The 22,560-nt window shown below is 38.1% G+C and overlaps 1 protein-coding gene across 4 annotated transcripts in view; it reads right to left on the bottom strand.

Annotated features, from left to right (window-relative positions):
- The window catches only part of FKTN (fukutin), an 83,853-nt gene that overhangs the window by 6,154 nt on the left and 55,139 nt on the right, over window positions 1-22,560 (bottom strand). For 3 of the 4 annotated variants that reach the window (XM_045467345.1, XM_045467347.1, XM_045467344.1), the window contains one exon: window positions 7,717-7,814. In XM_045467345.1, coding sequence (XP_045323301.1) covers window positions 7,717-7,814 — 98 coding nt within the window. Of the gene's footprint in view, window positions 1-2,223; window positions 7,815-22,560 lie in introns of those variants that run through there. The other variant, XM_045467346.1, reaches the window with a different exon arrangement.

Genomic DNA, 22,560 nt, shown 5'->3' with positions numbered 1-22,560 from the left:
CTACAATGTACAGAGGATGCAGAAATCTTTTTGCCATAATGATTTCATTTCCTTCAGATAAACATCTAGAAGTGGAACTCCTGGATCGTATGGTAGCTCTAGTTCTAATATTCTGAGGAAGCTTCATCCCATTTTCCTAGTGGCTGCACCAATTTACATTCCCACCAGCAGTGCGTATGTGTTCCCTTTTCTGCACATTCTCATCAGCACTTTTTGGCTCTTTTCTTTTTGGTAACAGCCATTCTAACAGATGTGAGGTTTTGATTTGCATTTTCCTGATGATTAGTGATGTTGACCACCTTTTCATGTACCTTTTGGCCACCTGAGTATCTCTTTTGGAAAAATGGCTATTCGGTTTCCTTGCCTACTTTTAACTGGATTATGCTACTTTTTGCTATTGAGTTGTAGGAGTTCCTTACATATTTTGCCTATTAACCTCTTATCAGATATATTGTTTGCAAATATTTATTCCCACTCTATAGGTTATTTTTCATTGTTGTTTCCTTTCCTTTGTGGAGGCTTCTAACCTTGATGTAGTCCCACTTGTTTACTTTCACTTTTGTTGCATTTGGTGCTTCTCGTGACATATCCAAAAAATCATTGATAAGAGCAATGTCAAGGAAGTTTTTTTTCCCACTTCCTTCTAGGTGTTTTATGGTTTCAAGCCTCACATTTATGCAAATACATTTTGAGTTAATTTTTGTGAGTGGTGTAAGATAAAAGTCTAGTTTCATTCTTTTGCATGTGAATATCCAAATTTTCCCAGCCCCACTTATTTATTTTTATTTTTTAATTTTTTTAATGTTTATTTTTGAGAGAGGGAGACAGAGTATGAGTGGGGAAGGGGCAGAGAGAGGCAGACACAGAATCTGAAGCAGGCTTCAGGCTCTGAGCTATCAGCACAGAGCTCCACACAGGGCTCAAACTCATGGACTGGGAGATCATGACCTGAGCGGAAGTCAGACGCTTAACTGAGTCACCCAGGCACTCCATCCAGCCCATTAAAGAGACTGTATTTCCTCTGTTCCGTATTCTTGGCTCCTTCGTCAAATATTAGTTGACTGTTTATGCAGGGGTTTATTTCTAGGCTTTCAATTCTGTTCCATTGGTCTATGTGTCTATTTTTATGCTAGTACTGTATTGATTAGTATAGCACTATAATTTAGTGTAAAACCAGCAAGTGTAATGCCTCCAGCTTTGTTCTTTCTCAGGATTGCTTTGGCTACTGCTTTTGACTGCTTGGTTAATGATGTTGAACATCTTTTTAGCGTGCTTGTCACCTGTAGGTCTTTTCCAGGGAAATGTCTATTCATGTCTTTTGCCCATTTTCTAATTGGATTTTTCTAAGCTGTTGAGGGTTCAGGTTCTTTATATATTCTAGATGCCAGTCTTTTGTAAGACATGTTGTTTGCAAATGTTTTCTCCTAGTCTGTAGCTTGACTTTCCATCCTTTTCTGGTAGGCTTTTGCAGAGCTGCGAATTTTAATTTTGATGAAGTCCAACTTATCAATTTTTCCTTTTATGAATTGTGCTTTTGGTATCAAGTCTTAAGAAAGAGCTCTGCCTAATCCTAGATCATTAAGATTTTATTTTTTTTCCTGAAAGTTTCATAGTTTTACATTTTAGTACATTATACCTGAGTTCATTTTTGTATAAAGTATGAATTTCAAGTTGAGGTTATTTTTGTTATTGTTGTTGAGATGGCTATCCTTGCCTCCACTGAATTGCTTTTGCTCTTTGATCAACAATCCTGGTGAGCACATTTGTGTATCAATTTCTGGCTTTTTTATTCTCTTCAGGTGATCTATGTGTCTATCTCTTTACCAATACCACACTGTCTTGATTACTGCATTAATCAAGGGCTGCCTAATAAAGACTGGGTGGCTTAAAACAGACATTTATTTTCTCACAGTTCTGTAGTCTAGAAGTCCAAGATCAAGGTGTTGATAGGGTTGGTTTCTTCTGCAGGCCTCTCTCCTTGACTTATAGATGGCCACCTTCTCTCTAATCTTCACATAGTGTTCCCTCTATGCCTGTCTGTATTCTAATCTCTTCTTATGGGACTCGGTCATATTCGATTAGGATCCACCCATATGACTTCATTTTACCTTAATTTTAGAAATACTATACTGGTGGCAAGATGGACTATTTTGCCAGGTTGCTTATGAATGTTAGTGGCTGTAACAATATCTACTGCAAACTTCAAGAATAAACACAAATATCTCATGTGATTAAAAAGACTTTATTCATCATCCCAAACCGATTATATATTACAAATTCTGATCAAAATAATAATATTAAAGGTATTTTCAGTAGTACCACAAACTACCTGTACCTGAAAATAAAACCAAATAGTAAACTGGTAAGCATACACTGAAATTTACCCATGTTTAAAATATCACTTTGTTTAAAAAATTCACAATCATGTTTTTCTGGTTATAAAGTGGAACAGACACACAAATAGCTACATAGGATTTTCATTTAACAAACACATGAACTATTCCCCATGCTTTCAATGAGTCATCAAAAGACGAAAAAATCTTGTAATTCTTCTTAATGGTGTGGGAGACAGTACATTGTTTTATGTAACAAAATACAGTACTTCTAATTCTCCTCATGCTCCCTTTCAAACCCACTGTGAGAGCTGCTTGTAAGTATACAACAGCTTGGTTGGCTAACGGGTTTCCACATAATCTCTACATTGGGTTGGGTTGGGGGAGGCCAAGGGGGGTATCCTAACCTAGAAGTTCTGTAAATACAGAAGCAGAGATTTGTCATTAGGAAAATGTAGACTTGCCTACTTTAGTACTGGTCCTGTGAAGAGGTATCACTATTGAACTGGCCTGTATGACTTATAAACTATCATTAGATTTTAGCCTGTGCAGAGAAGCTTACAAAAGCATCACATACCCTGTTGATTCTTGCCTGGGACAGAAATACAAATTTGATGGAAAAAGGTGGAAATGAGTATTTTTCATCTCTCCTTTATTAAAATACCGATAGAGACATTCATCAGCACTGATAGTTATATGAAACTAAGTATTCCAAATTCTTTCCCTCTGTAAATCATGACTTACATCTGATTTTGGCTGGGTAGAGATTTACTAACAAGGAGATGAGAATTCATCTCTAGAATATACTAGAATATTAAAGAAGAAGCCCGGGGCAGAGCAAGTACCAAATGTAAAGAGGTAGAGAGAGTAAATTGCTTGGGACGAAGGAACTAGATAACAGAAGGGATCATATAAGGAGTCTTTAGGAGACAAAAGTTTGACAAATAAAATGAAAATACAAGTTCTATTTAGAGGAGACAACTCGGTAATGCCTCTGAATTCATGAGCCATATAATTTGTCCTTTAATGCCTTGATACAATGAAACAATTTTTTTTCCTAAGCAAATTCAGTCACCCAACCTCCTGAGTAAGGTTCATATTCTGAACCATAGTTACTTCAATCCCATTTGAAAAATAATTAGAAAAGAGACTTGGAAGTAGGAAATGGAACATCTCCTGAGTAATACTAGTACCAGTGCTAAGCACTTTATTTCATTTTATCCTAAGTGAAAATCCTAAGAAATATACCTCATCTCCCCAATTCACTTTGTGGAAAATGAGGCTGAGAGGTTCTCTGCCAGAAATCCCACATGATGAAGCTAGGATTCAAACTTGGGCCTAATTCAGAAGTTTGTGGTCTTTTTAAACCAACATGCTGACTCCCCTAAGTGAAATGTTAGAGGTGTCCTAGCCCAGGTCTTAATGACAGAGGAAGAAGAGGAGGAAAGAGAAACCCCTGCTGGGACACTTTTTCAAAGATATCCTTTTGTCTGGTCAGGAAGTGGAGTTTTCCCATGATAATTAAGTATCAGGAGTTGGGAATGTGGCACTTTCTCTGACTAGATTTTGAGGGAACATTTCCCATGGCGATTTATAATACTGAGGATGAAAGAATCGTTCATTTTCCAGGAGGTGAAACTTGGGGGAGACTTTCTTAGGCTTGTGATACTGGGTGAGGTGTTAGGCTGGAGTGTGGAAATTCGTTCCAAGTGTGCTTCTCAGATGCAGCTCTGGTCCCCAATCTACAAACCCCCGCTTTTCTATGCAACACCCTGCTGTCCCATGTGCCATCAGAAGCTTTGCAGCCATGGTAAGACTGGATACAATGGTTTGGGGTCACAAAGAAGGAGAGGAATGAGCACAGTCGAATTATTCTCAACTACTTGTATCCAGAAGAGGGTATCAATAAGGGAAGGAGGAAGGACTCTTGGGAAGTGGGTGCTTAGCAGATTGGTGTTGTTTCCTGGGGAGGTGGATGGGGTGAAGCAGCAATGGGATGCATCTTGAACTTAAGAGGATCAGGTACTCCTGGATGTTAAGAATATCAGGACCAAAGGCTGATGTCTCCAAACATGAACTATTTTACCTTTTGGAGATACGGCATTTTGCAGATAAAGGTATGAAAGCAGTGTAAGTATTTTGGACAAGAAAGAAACACTCCTTCTTGATCTCTTTGTCACTTCGGGTTCTCAATCTGGGCAGAAAGATACTAAAGTGAGGAATGGCAGAAACACCCTGAAACCGAGTCCCTAGGCACGGGACGACTTCTCTGCCAAATATCTCAATCAGAGTTAAGATGCTGTGCCATGATGCACTGAAACAGGGACAGGGCCCAAAGTCATGGCACTCCTGAGTTTTAGCCTCTGTTGTTTATCAAATCACTCCTATAGCTTGCTGATTTAGCTATAAAATAAGGAGAAAATGAATGTGACCCTCTAGTCTTTAAGACTCAAGAGCAAGATGATTTTCCCTCAAGAGTTAACTTGTTTGGGGAGGATGGTAGACATTCTGCCAGCTAGTGGTCATATTTCAGGGTTTGTAGCTAGGGAATCAAAGAAACTGGCCATCCCACTGCCCAGCTTCTTAGGGATGCCTGATTTTGAGAACTGCAGTTTAATTCCAGGGGCCAGGTGTCAGTAGCTGCAGCAGAGGGGAGAAGGCCAAGTACTCCCTGCCTTGAGAAGGAAGAGTGGCCACCTGTTGTCAAGTGGGAGGTTATCAATCTTACCTCTCAGGATCTCTCTGGAGACATCCATGGGTGCCTAACCTCCAAGTTACTATAAGAGGTTTTCTCCTGGTAAGACAAAGTGAACCTCAAAGTGGTCATATTAGGAGAACTATTGTTGGAATACTAAGGTGAAGGAAAAAAAGTGATTTGATGAGGTGTGATGGTAGATTCACCCAAACCAAGGTCTCTGGACACTCAGCACAGTTAAGAACTGTCAAGAAACACAGGATGAAGTATGGCTGAATCTGTATCAGAAGCAAGCCTGGCGTTCAGAGTATGGGGAAAAGCTCTCATTCCCTCAAACTAGGGTAGGACCCAAGAGCTGAAGCCTGTGAAACCAGAAGGTAGCCAAGAAAGGTACATTAGCTGCCAGTGATCTATGGAGGGAAGGATATAGAACCTCTGTCAATGAGGCCAAGACATCTTAGATTTTGGATACTTTAAGACCTTGGACTCCAGGGACAGATAAAAGAAAAATAACCTAAATAGGAGCGGGTAAGAGCCCCTGGCAAACAGTGGAAGCCCCAATTTGAAATGGGCAGAAATGAGTATGCACTTTTGTATGCACTTCTAGATGCTAAGCACAAGCAAATGGTCCTCACTAAGCAGGGTGGATTCTGGCCAGGAACGTTATTATTATTATCTGATATTTTTTCAACCATGAAAAATTAAATTAGGTTCAGCTATTTAGAATTTGGGTACGATTTCTATGGACTGGTTTTCCAGCAAAGGGAAAGTTGATTACAATGGCCTGTCATCTGGGGACAAGTTTACCGGTAATCTATACGTGTCCCTGAAAACCTAATGATGTTAGTTATGAAAAGATCCAATGATGATGCATGGAAATCTCATCCCAAGAGAGGAAGGTCAGTGGTTACCATTTATTTAAAAAAGGTTTTGATGTTTTGAAAGTATAGAGTGGGGTGGTTGCTGGTCACTTTTCCCAACTTTGTTTTAGGAAAACTCAGTCAAGCCCATTCCCTCAGACCTCTGGTTTCCATTTCTGACACTCCTATTATTCTCTGGTTTTAGAAGAAAATCTGTGATCTTGCCCAGAAAGTTGTCCTAAGCAGCCTAGACAAAATGTAAGACTCAGCCTCCTTCCTGGACAAAGAAAAAGCGAGCAGTGCTTATTGTGACTATGTACACCTTTACCTCTCACTTGGAATATGTAATTAAAGTGACCCATGAAGAGATGAGGGAGACTGAGTCATCCTAGCCCACTCAGAAACATATCCTGAGGGCGCAAAAGGAACCTGAAGGGTCTCAGAATGGGTGGTACTTGATAAAGCAGGGAAGTCTGTGCTCTTGTCCCATCAATAAGCAACAGATGGAACATTGAGATAGAATTAGAATGGACACAGACTTTACAGACACTATGATGTGGGGGTGGGACAGGGGAGAAAGCATTTCTCAGGTTTGCCATTTATCTTCCTTTTGGAGATGTGAGAGAGTACTGGAAGAGGAAAAGGAACAGGTAGGTTTACATATCATTTAAATTTGTTTATAGGCCATGAATGAAAGATATGGAACTGTAACTGATCAATGAGTACAATGAAGAGTACAATTAGAAAAATTAGAGGTATTTCTATTAATATTTTAGTGTTAACATTAAAATTGGGAGTACAAGGATTATAAGTTCAGAAAATATTAAACTCTATGAATAGCTCATATTTCCACCTAACAGATGGTTGGGAAAGAAATAAGGAAAATAAGTTTCATGAAATGACAACCCTTTCAAAATCCTGTCTGGTAGCATGATCTCACTTGAATGATTTGTTAACAAGTGCTATAGAGGTCAGTGAAAATATTCTCACAATGGCTGGAAATTTAAGCTTCACACAAGCATAAGCTTTCTTTTCATTTCAAACATAAAAATAGAAAATGTATGGAAATTTGCATATCTTTGACAAAGTTAAAAAGAAGCTCTTGTTCTCTTATAGAATGGTGCCCTGTGCTCTAGATGAACTCCATATCAGGTTGCTTGTAAAATGAATCTGCTAGCATCTTTTCTTGAGGCCATCTAAAGTGTGATCACTTAAATATTAACTCAGACTCTACAACCTTAAAAGCAGCACTAACATACAAGCTTCACTGCTGATAACAGCAACGGGCTATTCTTTTCTATGAGTATATCCCTCCTTAGCTTTGCCCAATAAACCTGTGTTCCAGTCCAGGCATTATCTAAAATCTTGAAAGAACATCATATTCTGTATGAGCTCTTCAAAGGGTGAGGGTGTTTCCCTCCAAGGAAAATTGAGGTGCTTACCAAAGGGAAGGGAAAGAGAGACAGGCATGTGCCTCACTCACCTCTGCTCCTCCACTGTAACCTAGCACTGCACCTGGCACATGGGGGATCCTTAACAAATGTAAAATGAGAGGATTAAATCAGATGGCTCAGAGGTTAAGACTCTCTGCGTCTTCAAACTTGACATATATCTTTGGCTCCTACTTACGTTTGACACATAGAGATGTATCTTCTTAAACAGTTATCCACCTTTGTTTCAGACGAGGAATTCTACCATTTCAAGTTGCTGTCTCAGTATAACTGGATAACCTCATCCCACTCAGAAATAGGCCAGACTCCATTGGGCCGTACATTGGGGGGAGAGCGCTTCCAGTCCCACGTCTTCACGGGAATCTTCCAGGTCTTACCATAGTTGGCTTCAATGTAGTCAATGGTTTCACAGGGCACATGAATCTTCATGTCTACAAACTCAGTCCAGCACAGTGTAAACTTGGGAAACAGGTACCTGCGGCAAAACAGAGGCAATGCAGAGAGGGGTTAGGCTCAAGAGTAAAAGTTTATCTCAGGAACCCAGTTGCTAGTGCACTTTGGGCTGAAGGAAAGGCCTCTCCCACTCAATAGCTTTGGGGACATACATGGTGGGTATTTTGTTGTTTCTGACTGTCCAGCATCCCCTTCCTCTTCTATTTTTTTTTAAGTTTATTTATTTAGAGAGAGAGGGAGAGAGAGCACCTGTGTGTGGGCAGGGGAAGGGCAGAGAGAGAGAGAACCCAAGCAGGCTTTATACTGTCAGCACAGAGTCAGACGAGGGGCTGGAACTCACGAATCGACTCGTGAAATCATGACCTGAGCTGATATTGAGTCAGATGCTTAACCGACTGAGCCACCCAGGCGCCCCTCCCATTCCTCTTCTAATGTTGACAGCACCTCCATTTCCCTCTCCTTATTCTCTATGGTTTAGGAGGGGCTAACCCAACCCCCAGGCCCCTGAGATACAAAGACCCAGGCGTAACCAGTACATTATAGTGACTGGATCAGGGATGGGAATATACACAAATTAGGCAAATAAAAGTCAGCTCTGGGATTTCCGTTGGGACTACTGGAGGAAACAGGCATTCTTTTTTGCTGAGGTTTCTAAGCTGGTGAGATGGACGCTGAGCATCTTTGTTATCTATTAGCAGAAAGAGCCTGTCTGAGAATGAAGTCAAAGCAAAAAGCTGCCAAAAAGTGGAGGAAAAATGATAGAGCTCAGAAAACCCCAGGGAAGGACTTGGATTTAGCTGTGGCCATTCGTTAAACATCTCAGGTAAATAAATCCGTGAATATATAGATATTCTTTGTTTCCTCAAAGTTTTATTTAAATTCTAGTTAACTATTCCTTTTTTTTTTACAACATTTCTAATACTTGCACTTCTTCATTTTTTCTTAAAGTTTATTTATTTATTTGAGAGAAAGAGTGTATATCAGTGGGGAGGGGCAGAGAGAGGCAGAGAGAGAATCCCAAGTAGGCTCTGTGCTGTCAAAGCAGAGCCCGAGAAGGGGCCTGATCCCACAAACTGTGCGATCATGACCTGAGATGAAATCAAGAGTTGGGCACTTAACCGACTGAGCCACCAGGCACCCCAATACTTGCAATTCTTCATACATGGAGGGGAGGCATGTACAGAAGTGAGAATGGAAACAAACCCTTTCTAGTCAGCCAGACAACCTGAATCAAGCCACACTTAAGACAGCTTTCTGAGTAAAACTTCACACACCAGCCCCCTCCTCAAACGCAGGAATCGAGGTCTAATGCTTGGCTGTCTGCACTTCAACAATCTCTCTCTTAACAACAGCTGTACAGACCCATTCTTCCTGCCCTGCTGTTATTTTACCACTTGCCCCCCTCCTTTTTTTTTAAATCTCTGTTCTCAGCCACAAACTTACTTTCTTATTTTTTTTTATTTTATTATTATTATTTTTTTAACGTTTTATTTATTTTTGAGACAGGGAGAGACAGAGCATGAACAGGGGAAAGTCAGACAGAGAGAGACACAGAATCTGAAACAGGCTCCAGGCTCTGAGCTGTCAGCACAGAGCCCGACGCAGGGCTCGAACTCATGGACCGAGAGATCATGACCCGAGCCGAAGCCGGCCGCCCAACCGACTGAGCCACCCAGGCGCCCCTACTTTCTTATTTTTAATAGTTCACACATCATTAAATCCCCATCCAATTCAAACTACTACTGAAAGAAGCCGACTATACAACACTAAAATAAGCAACACATGTGTGAGGTGAATCTTCTTTTCTCTTAGAGCCTGGATTTCCCGAGGATATACAGCAAGCATGACTCCAAGATGCATTCCCAGGCTTCTGTCCCTTAAACCTATCTGTAGTTTCTGCCTTTCTTTCATCTCAAATGCTAAAGAACATCTCGACACCAGCCCAGGCAATGTTACTTATAATGAATCTTACTCTGTCTATAGCAGAACTATTTTAACTAGCAGGTAAGTTTGAGAAATCAAACCAAAACACGTTTCTTAAGTGAACTCTGGATCAGTAAATTAAATTCAATATATTACAAAGGAAAGCTAAAATGAGCAGGTTCATTAGGTTTAAGTTTATATTACAGCCCTATATTCTGTGTTGATGTTTTCTGAGGAATGTTTCTTCTCTTCACAACATGAAAAGAACTTTCAGTAATGAGATCTGAAGTGGCAATCGCAGAGATCACAGAAATTTAAAATATCAGAGGATTAAAGAAAAAAGGAACAGGAAAAAAGGCAGATGTCAAAGCATAATCATTTTGTAGAAATGGGATCTAGCTGGGATGTTCTCCAAGGAAAGGTCAGTTCTCACGTATTCTGCGGTTGAATATCATGTTTTACCACCAGATGAACATAAAGCCATACATGAAAAGGAGAGGCTGAACAAATTCTAAAGAAAGCAACAAGTTCCTTCTACCCAAACCCATGGGTGCTGGCAGTTAATAGACAATCCCAGCTGGCTTCTGTGAAAAAACGGCCACAGAAAATCTCAGAGCTGAGGAAGAAATAAGATACAGCATAGCTCTACCATCTGCTGGTCCCAATTTTATTCTGCACACTCATATTCATGGAAATGCTTATTTTGTCATCAGACACAGCCATCCATCACTGGCCTCCACCCTCCCCTATCAGATTCTGGTCACCAGAATGTCCACCTGTCCCCTCCTATCAAGTTGACACACTGAGGTTGAAATGAGGCAGAAATTACGGTCTATTTTGTAACCTAGTCCAGGAAATACCTCTCGTAAATATTAGCCTCTACAGTCTATCAAAGAAGCGGACATAAGAAAAATCACAGGTCTGGGATACACAGGGTGGATGAGAATACCACAAATTTTACAACAGCAATATTTTAAACAACGAAATGTTCGAATGAACAAAACCAAAACATTAAAACTACGTATGCGATGTTAAAAGTAATTCAAAGACAATTTAACCGAAACGTTCATTTTTGTTCCTGAATGGAAATACCCCTAAATCTTTGTGGTTTTCTTTTCACTTAAATAATTTTCAATTCGATCAGCAAAAAGAAAATTCCAGCTTCCTAGGAGAAGAGGAAAGATAAACAAACCATAAAATGTGAAAACAGATTGTGAAATGGGACTGCGGAGAGGAAGGGGGGGGTGGGTGACAGAGAACAGCACATGCCATGGGCTCTGTCCAGGTTACCAGTAAACACTACGACTGGACCACACCATGGGTCTGCGACCTTACCTTAACTTTGAAAGCTAAGATTCGGTTTGGCTAAGCAGTTTGCACTTGAAAGCTCTGAGACAGGATCTAAAATGGGAACAGATTTCAATTCGAACCTAGTAAGTTCAAGGGATCTTTTCACATAAACAAAAATCCTTCCCTTCACATTTCTATTTCATACCACATTCATTTTATCTTTGCATAAAATAGTAATTAGAATTAAGAGTTAGTTGGGAGTTAAAAAAAAAAAAAGAGAGAGAGAGAGTTAGTTGGAGTAGACCGTTTCCATTTTTTTCTCCTCACAGACATCCTTACAATCTGTAAAACCACTTACTGGTGGTGGGATAAAGTAATCTCACCAGTTTAATTGTACAACCTATAGACATTATTGCTAAGTGAAAACATTGCTGTTATTATTACTAGGTAGCTAGGCTAAGTGAGACAGAGACACCATCAATTGTAACTGAATCTGACCTTTTTAAACATAATTTGCATTAGACTCTGAAGTTAAAACAGCAGAGCCATGGTCTTAAACAGAATTTCCTGTAAAACACCACAAATGGTTTACTCTCAGTATCAGTTTGGCCTCTTCTTTAATTCTTAATTTCTTTTTCTTGAGTTATTACAATGCCTAAGCCCTCTAGCATTTGGCTTAATGGAAGCAAGGATAGCACACAGTTTTTGTTTGTTTCTGATTTTAATAGAAAAGCTTCTAAAAAGTTTACCATCAAATATGATTGTTCACTCTAGGTTTTTGGTATATTCCCTTTATCTGGTTAAGGAAATTCCAGATCCCTTTTATTTCAAACTTGCTAAAAGATCTTTCCCCTCCCTTCTGGTTAATTATGAAATTTATCAAAAGTTTTTAATGTCATCTATTGAAACAATCATCAAAGGTTTTTCTCCTTTAATCTTTTAATCCTGTAATGTTGAGAATTACACGAATATATAGATACTATAAAATTTGATTTGTTGTATTTCATTTAAGATATTTTCATCTGTTTGACAATATTGTAATTTCCCTTTAAAAATTTTGTTGGCATTGTCCAAGTCCAGTTTCGCTATCAATCTCAGACAATGAGTTGCTTAAAGCATATTTTTCATATTTTTCCTTTTTAAATTTTCTGAAATAGGAGATATAATATAGGGAATAATCTACTTTGTGAAGGCATGGAAAACTTTCCTGTAAACTTTCTTGGCCTTTCAGTTGGGACAAGAGGGGGAAAGGAGAATTTTTCTTTTTTTTTTTTTTTTTTAATGTTTAGTTATTTTTGAGAGAGAAGAGAGACAGAACATGAGCAGGGGAGGGGTAGAGAGAGAAGAAGACACAGAATCTGAAGCAGGCTCCAGGCTCTGAGCTGTCAGCACAGAGCCTGATGTGGGGCTCGAACCCATGAACCGTGAGATCATGACCCGAGACAAAGCTGGACGCCTAACCGACTGAGCCACCCGGGCACCCTGGAAAGAAGAATTTCTGATTATTAATTCAATTTCTTTCATGAGTATAAGTTTCCTAGATCTTCTTGAGTTTTGACATTTATTTTTGCCCAGAAAATTTTATCATTTTTGTATTACACCTTATTATCAAATTTAATGATTTAACGTCCCTAACATTTTCCTTTGGAAGTCAGTGTAACATAGTTAAGAGCATAAACTCTAAAGCTCTCGGGTTAGAGTAGTCAATATTTAATTTTACTTTTTCTAAAAAAATTTTTAAATGTTTATTTTTGAGAGAGAGAGACAAAGCGTGAGCAGGGGAGAGACACAGAGAGACAAAGAATCTGAAGCCAGCTCGAGGCTCTGAGCTGTCAGCACAGAGCCCGACAATGGGACTTGAACCCATGAACTGTGAGATCACAACCTGAGCCAAAGTCAGATGCTTAACAGACTGAGCCATCCAAGCGCCCTTTTTCTTTTCTTCTTGATCAATCTTGTTAGATGTCTAGTTTAATTTGCTAGTTTTTATTTTTTTTTAAGAACGAGCATTTGGATTTGTTGATCTTTGATACTGTTTTCTATTTCATTATTAATTTTTTTTTCTCTTGGCTTTCTTCCTTCACTTTGCTTAGGCTGACAGCATTATTCTTTTACTTTCTTCAATTAAATGCTTTATTTGTTTTTTTTAAATAATTTTTTTAATGTTTGTTTACATCTGAGAGAAAGAGAGACAGAATGTGAGCAGGGGAGCAGCAGAGAGAGAGGGAGACACAGAACCAGGCTGTAAGTTGTCAGCACAGAACTTGACACAGGGCTTGAACCCACGAGCCCTGAAATCATGACCTGAGCTGAAGTTGGACCCTTAACTGACTGAGCCACCCAGGTGCCCCTTAATTTGCTTTTTTAATCTATTTTTTAATATTTAAATGTTTTTAAGGCTACAGGTTTACCGCTATCCTTTTAACTGCATCCTACAAGTTTTGATATGTATAGTACATTATCTTTCAGTCCTAAAAATTTTATAAATACCACTATTATTTCCCTTTTTTTTTTTTCGGTTTTTATTTTTTATTTTTTTTCCACACAAGACCCAGTGTTCATCCCAACAGGTGCCCTCCTCAATGCCCATCACCCACTTTCCCCTCTCCCCCAACCCCCATCAACCTTCCATTTTAAACTCATTAGTTATTAATGAGGGCATTTTAAAGTTTCCATATATCTTAAAGAGGTCTTTAATTGCTTATTTATAATTTAATTCCATTGTGGTCAAACAATGCCACCTATTGAAATAAACATGTATATTTTCTCCCTTTAACCTGTTAACAGAATTTCTCTCTCTCTTTCTCTCTCTCTCTCTCTCTCTCACACACACACACACACACACACACACACAGAGGAAGATTTTTATTAATGATGTGAAATTTATTAAGATTGTCTTTATGATATAGTACATGACCAACTTTTGTAAATGTCCCATTTATAGCCGAGAAGAAAGTATATCCACCATTTGTTGGGTAAAGACTTTTACATATATATATATATATATATATATATATATATATATATATGTGATAAATCAAGCTTGTTGATTTTGCTCATATTTTCAATAGTTTTATTAATTCCTTTTTTGCTTGAATCAGCAGTTTTTAAAATAAAAGTATTTCGGAATCTCCCACCATAATTGTGGACATGTCAATATTCATTAGAATTTCATCGGCTTTTGATTTATATACTTAAAGACAACATTATTAAAGTCCTCTAACACTTCTTGGTGCACCATCCCTCTGTAAAATTGTGTTGTGGGCCTTTTAATTTAGCACCAGTTTCCTTTGGTTAATAGTATTGGGGAATATCTTTTTTTCTATCTCTAATTTTTTCAACCTTTCTGTATGATTTTGCTTTAGGTATGCCTTTTACCAAGCATTATATAGGTATGTTTTGTTTTTTTTTTCTATTGCATTTTAATCTTTATATGAATTAGCTTAATCTGCTATTATTTCCTGTGGTTAATTATATATTTGGACATTTTTTGAATTCTAGAGCCAGGCTGCCCTGGGCTCAAATCCTGGCTCTGTCTCTTATCAGTTGTAATACCTTGGTCAATTTCTTTGTACCTTAACTTCCTCATTTATAAAATGTGGGTACTAACAGTACCTAACAGAGATGTCAGCATACAATGAATAAATAAATGTAAAGTACTCACTTAGAACAGTATCTAGCACATACACAGTAAGTGCTATTATAATGCTGTTATTATGATTATCTTCACATGTTTTCAGCTTACCATACCTTTTCTTTGACCCACCTTTCCTAATTTCCTTTAATTGATAAATGTTTATAAATTCCCTTTTGTTCTGTTTATTTGGAAGTTTTTTTAAAATATTTTTTAAAGTAATCTCTACACCCAATGTGGGGCTCAAACTTACAACCCCAAGATCGAGAGTCCCATACTCTACCAACTGAGCCAACCAGATGCCCCTATCTGGAAGTTTTAAATACTATTTCTAACTAGCAGTAGATACTGTTTGTAATAGTTACTGTTTACTTTTAACATATATATGCCACTATAAGATTTGCTAATAAAAACAGATTGTATGCAGAATCTCTACCCTTTTCTTACACACAGAACTTAAATATACTTTACTCCTTGAACACTGACAAATCAACTCCTCCTCAACTTATCATCAAGAGTTTTCCTTTCTGAGGGTTGATGGGGGGTGGGAGGGAGGGGAGGGTAGGTGACGGATATTGAAGAGGGCATCTTTTGGGATGAGCACTGGGTGTTGTATGGAAACCAATTTGACAATAAACTTCATATATTGAAAAAAATAAAAATAAAAAAACAAAAAAAAGTTTTCCTTTTTTTTTTTTTTAATGTTTATTTATTTATTTTTGAGACAGAGACAGAGCAAGAGAGCACACGCATGGGAGGGGCAGAGAGAGAGGGAGAGAAAATCTCAAGCAGGCTCCATGCTGCCAGCGCTGAGGCTGAAGCAGGGCTTGATCTCACGAACTCGTAACATTATGACCTGAGCTGAAATCAAGAGTCGGTTGCTCAACTGACTATGCCACTCAGGTGCCCCAACAGTTCTCCTTTTTTGACTTTTCTTTTTAACACATTGTCATTTTATTTTTTACAGGCAATGGCTCATAAATTTACTGACATATTTTACCCATTTCTGTGTTCACCATTATTTCATATATATTATGTCTTCCTTCTGGGTCCTTTAATAGATCTTTAAGCGTGGGTCTCTGAGACAAACTTTCTTAGTCTTTTTATATGTGTAAATGTCTTTATTTTGACTTCCCTCTTGAATGTTGGTTTTAACTACATATAACTTTCTTAGTTATTTCTCCTCAGCTTTTGAAAGATGCTATAACCTCCATTATCTTCTGGCCTCTACTGTTTCAGAGGTATATTTGCTGTTCCTTTGTAAGCAATCTATTTTGTCTGGTAGCCTGCGAATTTTTTTGTTTTTGACATTACAGTTCCCTTAAGAAGTATCTAGATGTAGATTTATTATTTATCCCACTTGTCTTTAATTTGGGAATTTTGTTTAAATACTGCTTTTCATCACTTATTCCATTCTGTTTTAGTTCCACTAGGTCTTTTATTTTTTTATTTATTTTTATTTTCATTCTTTTTTTTTTTTTTTTTTTTTTTTTTGTATTTGAGTATAGGTGACACACTATGTTACATAAGTTTCAGGTGTACAACATAGTGATCTGACAAGTTTATACATCATGCTATATTCATCCTAAGTGTAGTTGCCATCTATCACCATACACTGCTACTACATTGTCAATGACTATATTCTTTATGCTGTGCCTTTTATTCCCATGACTTATTTATTCCATAACTGGAAGTCTATATCTCCCATTGTCCTTCACTCATTTTACCGAACTCCCTACCCCCTCCTCTCTGGCAACCATCAGTTTGTTCCCTATATTTATGGGTCTGATTCTGCTTTCTGCTTGTTCATTCATTTGGTTTTGATTGTTTTAGATTCCATTTATTCATGAAATCATATGGTATTTGTCTTTCTCAGTCTGACTTATTTCACTTAGTAGAATACTCTCTAGGTCCATCTATGTTTTTTTCAAATGGCATGATCTCATCCTTTTTTATGGCTGTGTAATATTCCTGTGTGTGTATATGTGTGTGCGTGTGTGTGTACACATTACATCTTCCTTATGTACTCGTTTATTGATGGACACACTTGGGTTGTTTCCATATCTTGGCTATTGTAATTGTTTTTTTTTTTTTAATGTTTATTCATTTTTGAGAGAGAGGGAGAGAGAGAGACAGACAGAATGTGAGTCGGGGAGGGGCAGAGAAACAGGGAGACAGAGAATTCGAAGCAGGCTCCAAGCTCTGAGCTGTCAGCACTGAGCCCGATGTGGGGCTCGAACTCACGGACTGTGAGACCATGACCTGAGCTGAAGTCAGATGCCCAACAGACTGAGCCATCCAGACACCCCTTGGCTATTGTAAATAATGTTGTAATAAACAGGGGTGCAAAAATATCTTTTCAAATTAGTGTTTTTGTTTTCTTTGGGTAAGTACCCAATAGTGGAATTATTGGATTATATGATATTTTGGTTTTTAACTTTTTAAGGAACCTCCATACTGCTTTCAACGGTGGCTATACCAATTTACATTCCCACCAACAGCGTAGGAGGGTTCTTTCTTCCCCCACATCCTTGCCAACACTTGTTATTTCTTGTGTTTTTTATTTTAGCCATTCTGACAGGTGTAAGGTGATATCTCATTGTGGTTTTGATTTGCATTTCTCTGATGATGAGTGATGCTGATGTCTTTAATTTTTTTTTTTTTTAGTGTCTATTTACTTATTTCGGGAGAGAGTGAGCAAGTCAGCAAAGGAGGGACAGAGAGAGAAGGAGAGAGAGAATCCCAAGCAGGCTCCATACTGTCAACACAGAGCCTAATGTGGGGCTTGATCCCAGGAACTGCAAGATCATGACCTGAGTTGAGATTGCTTAACTGACTGAGTCACTCAGGTGCCCCCAGCGATGTCTTGTAGACATATTCATCAGTGATTTGTGTTTGGACCAAAGGGAATGTGGCAAAGTGAGGAATTACTGTGCCACATTAAGTTATCACCACCAATTTTGCCCAATTTTCTAAGAAATACACTCTACTCTTGAAAACCAAGGTTACAGGGCACCTGGGTGGCTCAGTCTTTAAGCGTCTGACTTCGGCTCAGGTCATGATCTCACTGTTTTTGAGTTCAAGTCCCATATCGGGTGAGGTCAAGCCCCAATCAGGAGAGCTCCAGCCCCGCTTCGGGTAAAACATGAGCCCTGGTTCGGGTGAGCCCAGCTTCTCTCTCTCTCTCTCTCTCTCTCTATGCCCCTTGTGAGATTCTCTCTCTCTCTCTCTTTCTCCACCTTGTAGTCACTTGTGCCCTCTCTCTTAAAAGAAAGAAAGAAAGAAAGAAAGAAAGAAAGAAAGAAAGAAAGAGAAAGAAAAGAGAAGAAAGAAGGAAAGAAAGAAAGAAGCCAAGGTTATAGTATGGTTACTAGCATTTTTTAAAACTATCTCTTCCACTAAGCTTCTCACAATCCCACTATAGATAATACAGAAGTAAAAAGGGTAATAGTGGAATGGTAATATACTTTTCAGAGCCTAAACGAGAATATAATCTCTGAGGTCTTTATTGATCCAACACTCCACTGCTATCCCAAACTTCTAACATATAATCAATATATGCAGCATACACATGTTGTATAAAATAAAATTCTACCCACTGAACCTCATTTTCCCACTGACTTCCAGTATAAATTGAGTGATTAACCTATCCTACCAACTATTAAACTCTGCTATGCAATCTCCAGAGGACATAACTAGTGATTATCTGTACTACAGGAGAAACAAGAACAAATTTATATCATCAGTGAGTAGACAAATTAAAGCTTATATGGGTAGTTGTTATCATTTAACACCTGAATGCACCTGCATAATGACTATATCAAAAACCATCCGTGTAAAGCATGCACAGAACTTTTCTTTAATGCCAGAAACAGAGCCTCAGGACACATTTATTTCTACTGCATAACTTCCCAAAATTTGATCTATAGCTAATCAACAACCAATTAGATTCACCTGTGCTTGCTTTCTCTCAGACAATTTTAATAGTATTTCTCTTTGGATAGAACAGGTAATTTTAAAAAAGAGATTACACTGTAATTTCAACTTTTATACTAAATAAAAAAGTCTTCTTTTATTTTGAACTCAGATTACCTAGTATGTCCAATCAGGTGCAAAAAGCTCAGAGTTTATCACGGCAATTGGGCCTGCCTTGATCAAATTCAACGCTTCTGGTCCCAGTTCTCTATTTCAACATTTGTAATCTTGAGCTCTTTTCTCTTCACATCAGTTTTCTAAGTTGTCATTTTTCTTTTAACCTTGTAAATAAACTTTTTTTTTTCTTAAATAAACTTTCCTGGGAAGTAATTTACACATTATGAAATGCAGCCACTTTAAGTTTTGATGAACACATATACCTGTGTAACCACCACAGCAAGCAGGACACAGAACACTTCGTCCTCCCTGCTTCCTAAAGTTCCCTGTGCTCTTGGGCAGTCGGGCCATCGATCCAGCCTGGCCCCCGGCAATCATTGATCTTACTACTTCCTTGACTGGTTTTGGTGTTCTATAACTTCACATATGTACAGTTACATAGTATAACTCTTCCTATCTGACTTCTTCCACTGAGCATATTTTTGAGATTCATTTATGTTATTGCATGTATCAGTACCTCATTTCTCTTTATTGCTGAGTGTTCCATTGTCTGAACATACTATAACTTGTTTATCTGGTCACCAGAAGATGCAGTTGGGTTGTTTCTGTGTTGGGTTTTTTGTTTTTTGTTTTTTGTTTTTGGCTACCACAAATAATGCCATGCAGGGGTGGTGGGATGGCTCACTCAGTTAGGCATCCAACTCTTGGTCTCAGCTCAGGTCATGATCTCACGACTTCATGGGTTTGAGCCCTGCACTAGGCTCTGCGCTGCCCTGGAGCCTCCTTGGGATTCTCTCTCTCTTCCCCTCCCTCTACTCTTGCTGTCTCTGTCTCTCTCAAAATAAATAAGCTTAAAAAAAAAAAAGAATGCTATGCACATTCATGTCAACTCGTTTAGTGAAAGTGTTTTTATATCTCTTGGACTACTACCTTATACAATACTTCAAAGAATTACATTCAAACAAGAAGACACATGGCAGTCTTAAGAAATATAATTTACTTCACATAAATGAAAGGTCCGCCATTTATTCATTCTGAGGTAATCATCTTCTTTCTAAAGATTTTGTTTTTATTTTAGTAACCTCTACATCCATCATGGGGCATCAAGAGTTGCACGCTGTACCGATGGCACCAGCCAGGCACCCCTGACGTAATCTTCTCTCAAAACACACAAACAAACAAAGCTAACTACATAAATAACTCCCACTTCTGTATACTGTATATGTATATAATTACCATATAAAATGCATTCAAAGTTCTTCCCTCAATGATTCAATTAGTGCCTGCTACTCACTAGAGGTTTGGAAGTACAATTAAGGAACCCTAAGACAATCTACCTGTTGTAAAATATGAAGGTATAAACAGAATAGGAAATAGGAGATCATTTTTTAAAAAGCCAATGTCTTAAATACACTAATTTAAAGAAATTATTCAAATTTGCTTTTTTAGCTTCACAGCTGTAAGTACTAAAAAGGCAAATATATTTTTTGAGAGCTAAAACCATGGGAACCTGGTTTTTAGTCTTCAGTCTATGAAGCTGAGAGAACCTCTGATCCAACAACTAACTCTGGTCTTTAACTTCTGGTAAAATGGAGTGACTAAAAACTGGGTGACTTGACCTTACGGCTCTGATTCTCCAAAGGTATCTTGATCAAGACATCAATGTGGCATCATCACCCTATCATCTTAACAAAACAAATGCACTTAAGAACTGATTTTAGTTTCAAGTGGGGCTCAGGTTTCAGGCCAACAGATTTACCAGGCCTGATTCTATCTAGAACTCAGAAAGGACAGACAAATCAGCAGAAGTTCCCAAATAAGGCATGAGAAAAATAAAGCAAAAACAAAATCTATGGAAAATCAGAGTCAGGGGAGATTATTTCCAGTTAGAGGTAGTGAGGAGCAACATCAAAAAAACAGGCAACTCAATGCCCTTGAATGGGCAGAACTGGGACATGCGATGACGTAGCTGGTACAACTCAGTGTCATGCTTAAATCTTGGTCTAAAATCAGGTTGCAAAAGGCTGGGTATCTAAATACAATGTGGTATCTTAGGTTAGATCCTAAAATAGAAAAAGGACCTTAGTAGAAAAACTGGTGAAATCCAGATAACATCTGGAATGTAGTTCATTATAATGCACCAATGTTAGTTTCTCAGCTTTGAGCCAGGTACTATGGTAACAATGTTAACATTAGGGGAAACTGGGTAATTGGTATACAGGAACTCTCTGTATTATCTTTGCAACTTTCCCATAAATCTAAAATTATCATAGGGGAGCCTGGGTGGCTCAGTTGGTTAAGTGACCAACGTCGGATCAGGTTATGATCTCGTGGTTCGTGAGTTCGAGTCCCGTGTCGGGCTCTGTGCTGACAGTGCGGAGCCTGGAGCCTGCTTCGGATTCTGTGTCTCCCTCTCTCTGCTCCTCCCCCATTTGTGATCTCTCTCTCACTCTCTCTCTCTCTCTCAAAATTAAACATTAAAAAATTTTTAAAAAATAAATGAAAAATAAAATTATCATAAAATAAAGTTTATTTTAAAAATAAGGGGAAAAAAGGAAGATAGGATAAAGCATGCTGACAAGGAAGTCCATATAACTTCTAAGAGTCCTAAAGAGTCAAAGGAAAAACAAGAGACTGAAGAATAAAATCTTGTACTTTACTGTATCAGAACATTGCTCACTTACCCTTTCTATTTCTCAAACGGCACAAACAATAATAATGATTCAATTCTGGGAATCTAGTCAAGGGAACAATCTCTAATAAAGCTTTTACTTTATGTAAAAATATGCACATAGGATTTTTTTAATAAGAAGAAAAAATAAGCTGGGTGTTATATGTAAGTGATGAATCACTAAATTCTACTCCTGAAACCATTATTACACTAATGTCAGCTAAGTTGGATTTAAATTAAAAAATTAAAAATAAATAAATAAAAAGAAGAAAAAATAGGAATAGTCTAAATAGAAAAATAGTTAAGCAAACCTATTAGTCCTTTCTCCACAATCCTACCAAGTCTACCTAACAAACTTCTCTATTTTTAAGCCATGCTTCCTTGTTGTTGCTGCTGGACAGACTCTGATTTGGTATCTGAACTATATATGACACAGACTTCAATTACTGTTCTGCTGATCAAGTACTTTAATAATTCATCTCATGGTCCAGATTATGAGATCCCTGATAGAGGAAACTAAGTATGTTTACATTAGAATCCATTGCACATAACAGTTAGTAAATAAAGTCTGAAGAAATGAAATGTTATATAGGAGCCACACCTGGATGGGAGTCTAGTCCCACAGAGAACAAATCCAAATTTTCTGAAGATCTGTACAGTAAGCAGCAACTGCAAATATCAGAAGGTATAAGGATGCCACCACTTGCCCACTGGGTAGTAGGTTTCCTAGTAGAGGTTAGAGAGGTAGCTGTATTACCCTGACAATATAACATTGAGGAGAAGGGCTATTTTCATGGAGGGAGTATTAACAGTATAATAGATCATGCTGACACTAGCATCATGTATATGTAAGAATACAGGTTCTGAAGTGATATGGTCCCACGTCTGAGTCTCAGCTCTGCCATATTTCCACGTCTATAAAATGAAGGTGACAATTTAAAAAATCTCCCTTATAAACTTGTGAGGATTAAATGAGATGATGCATATCAAAGTTTGGCATAGTGCCTGTCATGTAGTAAATATTCCATAAAAGTTAATTTTTATTATTACCATGATTATTACCTCTCAAACTTCTGGCCTCTACTAACAGCTGATTCAGATGGGAAGGAAAAAAAACAACCCCAAGAAACCCAGGCAGCATCTACAGGACCGTGAAGT

This window comes from Leopardus geoffroyi, chromosome D4 (assembly GCF_018350155.1).
Source record: "Leopardus geoffroyi isolate Oge1 chromosome D4, O.geoffroyi_Oge1_pat1.0, whole genome shotgun sequence".
Taxonomy (NCBI): Eukaryota; Metazoa; Chordata; class Mammalia; order Carnivora; family Felidae; genus Leopardus; species Leopardus geoffroyi.
This window is presented reverse-complemented; position numbering and strand designations above follow the sequence as displayed.